The sequence below is a fragment of the Microtus pennsylvanicus genome, chromosome 5, assembly GCF_037038515.1.
Source record: "Microtus pennsylvanicus isolate mMicPen1 chromosome 5, mMicPen1.hap1, whole genome shotgun sequence".
Taxonomy (NCBI): Eukaryota; Metazoa; Chordata; class Mammalia; order Rodentia; family Cricetidae; genus Microtus; species Microtus pennsylvanicus.
In genome coordinates this window covers 105,068,848-105,075,483 of record NC_134583.1, presented here as the reverse complement: position 1 = coordinate 105,075,483, position 6,636 = coordinate 105,068,848, and the positions used below count along the sequence as shown (strand labels likewise).

The 6,636-nt window shown below is 47.4% G+C and overlaps 1 protein-coding gene across 1 annotated transcript; it reads right to left on the bottom strand.

Moving 5' to 3' along the window:
* Positions 1-632: 632 nt before the first annotated feature.
* On the bottom strand, positions 633-4,677 carry Tmem252 (transmembrane protein 252). Its single transcript, XM_075973745.1, has 2 exons — positions 4,339-4,677; positions 633-1,776 (listed from the first exon to the last, which is right to left on the bottom strand). Exons 1-2 carry the CDS (start codon positions 4,611-4,613, stop codon positions 1,500-1,502), a joined length of 552 nt encoding a protein of 183 aa, XP_075829860.1. The 5' UTR covers positions 4,614-4,677; the 3' UTR covers positions 633-1,499.
* Positions 4,678-6,636: the final 1,959 nt, after the last annotated feature.

Genomic DNA, 6,636 nt, shown 5'->3' with positions numbered 1-6,636 from the left:
ATGTCATCATTCCCTGTGAGTTTCCAAAGGCTCTTCTCCCGTGCCCATCATGCTGGCTGCCCTCTGGAGGAGTCAGGAAAACTGCACTCTGAGGGCCCATTTCACAGGCAGGAAACAGTCTGGCATATTTTAACCAAGAAGCCACCTCAGCTGCTTCTTCAAGGGTGGATAGTTCAGCAGTGACCTGGAACACTGCTTTCTCCTGGGGTCACTTTTGACATGGAGCAAGAAATCGAAGCTGTGTCCCAGAAAGAGAAAAAAAAATAGCCCATGTGCTCAAAATTCTGAGGTAGTAACTCCTCTCGTGTACCTTAGGTTATTCACCTTTCTTGAGGCCACTGTTTCATTGACTACATTTCCTGAATGCTCAAAGCCTCGGTTGACACATCCCTAAAACAGGAATGGTTGTAGCATCCACCTCTTAAAGATGGGGTGGGGGCTAATAACATGCATGCGAGAGCTAGCCTACTCACCCCTTGAAAGGCGTGTCATAACTGTTAGATATCAGCCTGGACCCAGATGCCTTACTCGGTTAGAGAAAGAACATGAGGCCGGGAGATGGATATTCTCATTCACGTTTAAAAGCCCCAGCCTGTGTGTCCTGTCATTCCCCCCCCACACACACACCCAGCCTGTTCTCTGATTTTAAAAACTCCCCCAAAGAAATTAAAGTCAAGGAGGGACCACTGGGTTTTTTAAGTCTAGAAGTCTAGTTCTCTATCTTGAAACACAGAAAGCATCCTTGGTAGTGGAAACATGGCCTTACAGTTTTTAATCTCTGACAATCTGAATTTGAAGGGGGGGGCATATTGGAAAACTGCCTATAAACATTTTTTAAACTTCTCGAGCTTTGTGATAAGTTGTGGATTAGCATCAGTCACCCTTGACTCCCTGGATCATGAATTAAGTATTCTATCTAGTCAGCTTGAATCTGTAAGAACCCCTATGTGTCTATATGAAAACCTCTTTAAGAGATAACTCTACACTTTGTGTTTGAACCATTTGAAAGCAAATATTGCGGTCTCTTCCCTTTCACACAGAAAGAAAACATAGATAATTCAAATAAAACTATACAAAATGACGTTCCTTGGTTCCTAGGGCCCCTCCCATGATATGTGTGAGCTGTGGTGTCTCTCGGGTAGCACAGTCAGTGGGTGACTCCAATGCGGCCTCCCAGGCATCTTCCCTTTGAGACTCTTTTGACACGGTATGTGAAGGGCTGTTGCAGCCCCACCCACAGCAAGGGCCCCTCCAGGCTTGAGTTGAGATCACGGGGTTAGAAGGGAGCCTGGCCTTCTACCTTCTCTTCAGTCTAAGGTTCCCCTGGGTTGGGCTTAGTGGGAATTCTCTACACCAGCTTCCTGCTGGTGGCTATGTCCCTCAAGGATCCCATACTGCCCTGGCAAGGCTGAACGCGAGTCCCTTGAACCCACGGTGGACTTGTTCTAATGCAGGGCGGCAGAGCTGCTTCCCAGTCCCTGGCCAGCCTGTCCGTCCCCTCAGCAGCTGGTGAGTTCAGAGGGTTGGAGAGCAGGCCCTGCCCTTGGCACTGTGCTTGGTCCCTCGGCATCCTGTGCCTTTGCTGGCACTCCTGCATCTGCCATGCACTCCTGGTAGGGTGGTGGGGCCTCAGGTTGCGGGTCATCCTCATCTTCAAGGTCCAGGTTTGTTGCTGAATACAGAGGAGGAGGAAATCCCAGGAGGCCTCTGCCTGCAGGGCAGGCCTGTTTCTCAGCATCCAGGCTTTCTTCATAAGTCGGGGGATAAAAGTCGGGCCTGTGAGATGAAATGCCACAGAGATGCATGTGTTATTTAGGTCTCGGCGGTGAAGAAGCATATGCCTGCCTCTCTCAGCTCACATCGTGTGAAGCTAAACTGCTAGGAAACACTGAGTTTGAAACAGATGTACTTTTCTGACACTGCCAGTTTCTAAAAACTGCACACCCTTCCTATGGAATTGATCCCTTCCAGTCATAGCAGTCCGCCTGTTCGAAACAGGTATGCCAAGCTATTCTTCCTTGTTTGCCGAAAGAGTCTAGGAAGCAGCCATGCAGTACACTGTCCTTATCAGTGCACGTCCCTAGGTAACACGGAGACTTTGACCACGAACCTCTCTTTAGCCAGTACTCAATCCTTAACACACCTCGTCCTCCACTCCCTTGCTCTCAAGGTCTCTGACCCTCACAAGCAACAAAATAAGAAGGGAAACCAACTCCATGCAGGTCCCTGACCCGAGAGATGCCACCACTCTCTCCTGACACATGGTCAAGTCCTGGGCAGCTGGTTTCAGAGGAAACACAGCAAACGTGCTCAGGCCTCAAGAGGCTTCAGCTTAGAGCTTTGGGAGGTGCTCAGCTGCAGCATTGCTAGGTTGGCCTGCCCATGGTTAAGGTCATTCACCCCGGTTGGTGGACCTGTTCATCATCTTGCCCATCTAAGCAATTACTAAACACTTCTGGCTCCTCCGCCATGAATGAAGGTGGAGGTGGGGTGAGCGGAAGAGAGCCAGGGCAAGCACGCATGAGTTGTGTATTTATAGAGGTAATCTACCCGGTGCCCAGCGGAGTGTTTATGGTGAGTAACCAAAACAGAACGAGGTCTACAAGGTCTGCCATTTGGGGCCACTGCTCCTTTCCAAATGTCACAAGGCCTAAGGCCAAATTGCTGAAGGAGCTGTCTACTGTAAGACGTAAGTCTTGACCTTCCCTGGGGATAGCTAAGGCTGAGTCATGGGGACAGAAAGGTGAGTCCTTCCCTGGAACCAAGTGAGAGACTTCAGGAGGACAGCTGCCATGAATTCCAACACCGGAGGGACATTCGCTTGGATACCTCTGCTATTTGGAGTGCAGATTTTTGAGATAGGGATTCCCCCCCCCCCCACACACACACGTTTAACTCTGTGACCTGAGCATCTCAGGATGCAGCAGGAAGGAGCAGTGAGATAGGGGTGTCAAGACAGTCATTATTTACTTTTAAATACTCTAGACAAGAGAATACATATGACTGTGTTGGTAAATTTCAGGTGCATCCTAAAGACACTCAGTTACTATCAGCAGAAATTCACACTGTAGAGGTAGATACGTGCGTGCGCACACACACACAAACACACATCAAAATAAAACAGCACACACACTCTCAATCACTCCAGAAACACCTACTAAATTGCTCCTGCTATCTTAATGTTTTTATTAAACTCAAAGAACTTCCTGGTTAGTCTGATTAACCTTAGAAACATGTGTGAGTGGCGTAAGGGATATCAGCAAGGCACAGCCATGGCGAGAGGACTCTTATTCAATGTGCATGGGATAATGAAGACGTTTTATGGACTTCCTACTCTTGCATGAAGAGCACAAAAGGACGTATGGATTCTTACTTCCTATACCTTAAGAATGGTGTTCTTGTGTTTGGACAAGAATCAGAGGATTGGTGCAAAATTAACTGACCACAAAGTTACCCAAATCCTTGACTTTTCTGTTTTGGTAAAATACAAATAACTTAGCATGTATTACTTGGAAGGGTGTTAGTGGTATTTAGTTGATCTTATATTGCTACAAAGCATCTCTTGAACTTTGTATCTCTCCAAATTACAACCCCATATTCATCAAATAGCGATGAATACACACACACTCCAAGCCTGGGAACCACTGTCCTATTTCTTCTCTGTGGCTGCTTCTTGGTGCAAGTGTAATGGTCCAGTGGTTGACCGTTCTGATGAATGGGGATCACCTGGCATAATATTTTCAGTGTATAATCACCTATGGCATATATTATTTTGTTCCCTCTTAGATCAATTAACATTGCAACGTATGTGTTCATGCTGTCATTTGATAACATTGATGGGCGTGTTATCATCTTGCTTGGAATGCATCCTTCATGCAAGGTGACAGCAGAACACTGAAAAGGACCTAGAACACCTAGAACTTCCCTTAGTCACAGGAGTTGATGACTGACTTGATGTCTGCTTGCTCACTTATCGTGGGGGGGGATTTAGTCTGGAACTTTCTTTATAACTCAGTAACCAGGTTATAGGGACCACCTAGTCATCATCTGCCTTTCACTAGAATCATCCCCCAAATGTAAGAAGAACCTAGGAGTTGTGCCCCTTAATATGCTTGCTGTATGTGAGCTTTTACTAGGGGTGTGAGGATCTTACCCTAAGAAAATTCCCCCTTGCCTCATTGGTTTCCCCAATAGCAGCCTTCTTCTTCCACACTGTGACCCCAGAGCAAATGGCCCTATAGTAAGTGGATCCCCTGTGCAATTAAACATCACTCCAATTCCCTCCCACGTTGGAGCTCAGCTCAGCCCTTCTCATGTCCTCAGGTGCTCAGCACGTACCTGTCGACTGTGGCCAGGGGCAGGTCCTGGGATGCAAGGTGCTGTCTCAGCACGCGGTTGAACATCTCTTTGTTTTCATTTGCGTGGCGGTAAGTGGCCCAGAAAATTCCACTCAGGAGGATCGCAAAGCCCATAGGCAGAAGCACATAGGCCATGACCAGATTCCGCTGAGAGTGGATGACAGAGTTGGAGATGAAGTAGCCCCCCAAGCAGATCATCAGAAAGCCTGCGAGGAGGGAGAGGGAACAGAGGATTAGACTACCCCTGTTCTGCATCCCTGCTTCTCCAGAGCCCGTCTGACCCTGCCACTCCTCTGCTTCCAGGCTTTCTCGGGGAAGTACACTCATTAGCTAGGTCACAGTCTTATACACAGGAATAAATGGCCTTTGAACAATTAAGTGAAGCAGGCACCAGGAAGCTATTCATTAACCACTGAAAGTTACTGTAATATCCTCCAGGGGGAACCTGGAATCATCACACGGTGTCCTCCAGGAAGGGGAGGTTACACGTAGACAGTTTGCTCCTGGTGCGTGGGTAGGAGCTCACCTGCTCCCAGGTGCTGGAGGAGAGGCCCTGAAGTTTGGATTACAAAGGCACACTGGTCTCTCAACCCTCACTGTAGGGGATTCCCCGCCAAAAGCTGCAGAAGTTAATATCTCTCCGGAAACTATTGCTTTTGTTGGCTGGCAAGGAATCCTCTCCTGATTTCATTTTCTCTTTCTGTACTAAGAAGACATTTCTCAGGGATTCTGGGTGTCTTTGTCTTGCTACCTCAGTGACTCTGTCCTTCATTGCCACAGGGCTCTGATATTGGGGAAATTCCTCAGGAGCAGGCCAGGGAATGATCCTTCTGTTGACAGGGGAGAATTCTAGGAAAGGAACATTCTGGAGAGGGACTATGTGGGGGCACATGGGGATGGCTGTCAAAGAGGATGGGGAGACAACTGCTGTTTAAATCCTACTTTGGAATCCTTCCCATTTTTGGGGTGCAGATGTGACCATCTTATTGTCACATCTGACAGGTACTTAGCATTTATTCTATACGACTTGAGCACAGGCTCAAGTTCCTGGTTCATGATAAATGTTTCACCCGAGTCTCCTCCCACTCTCAACAAGGATCCACAGGCCTTGGATCTGAGAGCATTCCCTACAAGGTTGCAGCACAATGTGGCCATCATGTCTACCAAGAAAGTTCATGTTAGGAAGGTCTCCTACTACAACTTCCCCCTCTGTCCCCCACACAGCTTCCCATGGCACACTAGCAGATTAAAGGCCCCGAAATATCTGAAGCCTTCCACCTAAGATATGTCAAGTAAAAATGATCTTTGTAGATGCTGTCAATGTTCCTCACCCTCTCCCCTACACCTTGTCTCTGTTTAATATTGCCTTCGAAGTATTCTCCGAGCTACCGTATGTACTCTACCTGAAGTTTACTTTGTTCCTCTTGTCAGACTGGTTGAAACCCCTTATTCTAGATCCACTTCACACCTTACTTCCTACCTTTGATACCTTTGTTGACTGATACCTTGGCACATCCAGGCCAAAAGACTTCTTCCCACAAGGGCTTCCGAGTCACTTTGGCCTGGATGCTTTCTACACTTCTCCATTGTCGTCTGCTTTTCCAATACAGCATCGTGGTATCTCTACTAATATCTTTTCCCCTCGTACCCACCATTTCCTTAGTTCTGCCTTTGTGTTAGGGCTAGGGGAGACAGGAAGACGCTGCAGATCAAATACACTGGCAGGTGCTTCGTCCTGACATATGTCAGCTTCAGTTCTAACCTTGAACTACATCCATCTTCTATGCCTGGAATTGTCTTTGCAGTCTAGCCTTTGACTTCCTCTTTCTGCAGTCGGTGTTCAGGTTGCTATGGTGGTCACCGATGACTCCTGTCTGCTATCTAAGTAATCCCTTCCATTTGAGTGTGAGCTTGGACCTAGTGACTTGATTCTAGGGAGTAGAATAAGGCAGAGATGATAGCTGTTTCCATGATTAGGTTAAAAAAGAAGGGAATCATCCATCCTGCTAGTAGATTATTAACTCTGAAGCATGAGGTTGCCATACTAGCATCTGGCAAAGAACTTAGAGCACCTTCTTGGTCAACAGTCATTGACAAACCTTCACTAATGGCCCTTAGCTCATCAAGCAGATAGAAGGACACTCCGGTCAAAGCATACAGAGTGAGGAGCAACTCCTTTCGCAACCATTTCTGGGAGAAGGCATTCAAGCAGTACTCTGCCTACACAACCCTTGAGAACAGGAGCCGTTGAAGTTACAGCTTCCAAACCTGAGTCACA

What these genes read in the sequence shown, in the direction of transcription:
- Tmem252 (XM_075973745.1), bottom strand. Translation starts at nt 4,613, where the DNA reads ATGCAGAACAGGGGTAGTCTAATCCTCTGTTCCCTCTCCCTCCTCGCA. An exon ending in CCCCTGGCCACAGTCGACAG is followed by an intron (nt 1,777 to 4,338) that starts GTACGTGCTGAG and finishes TTCATCTCACAG; the next exon opens with GCCCGACTTTTATCCCCCGA.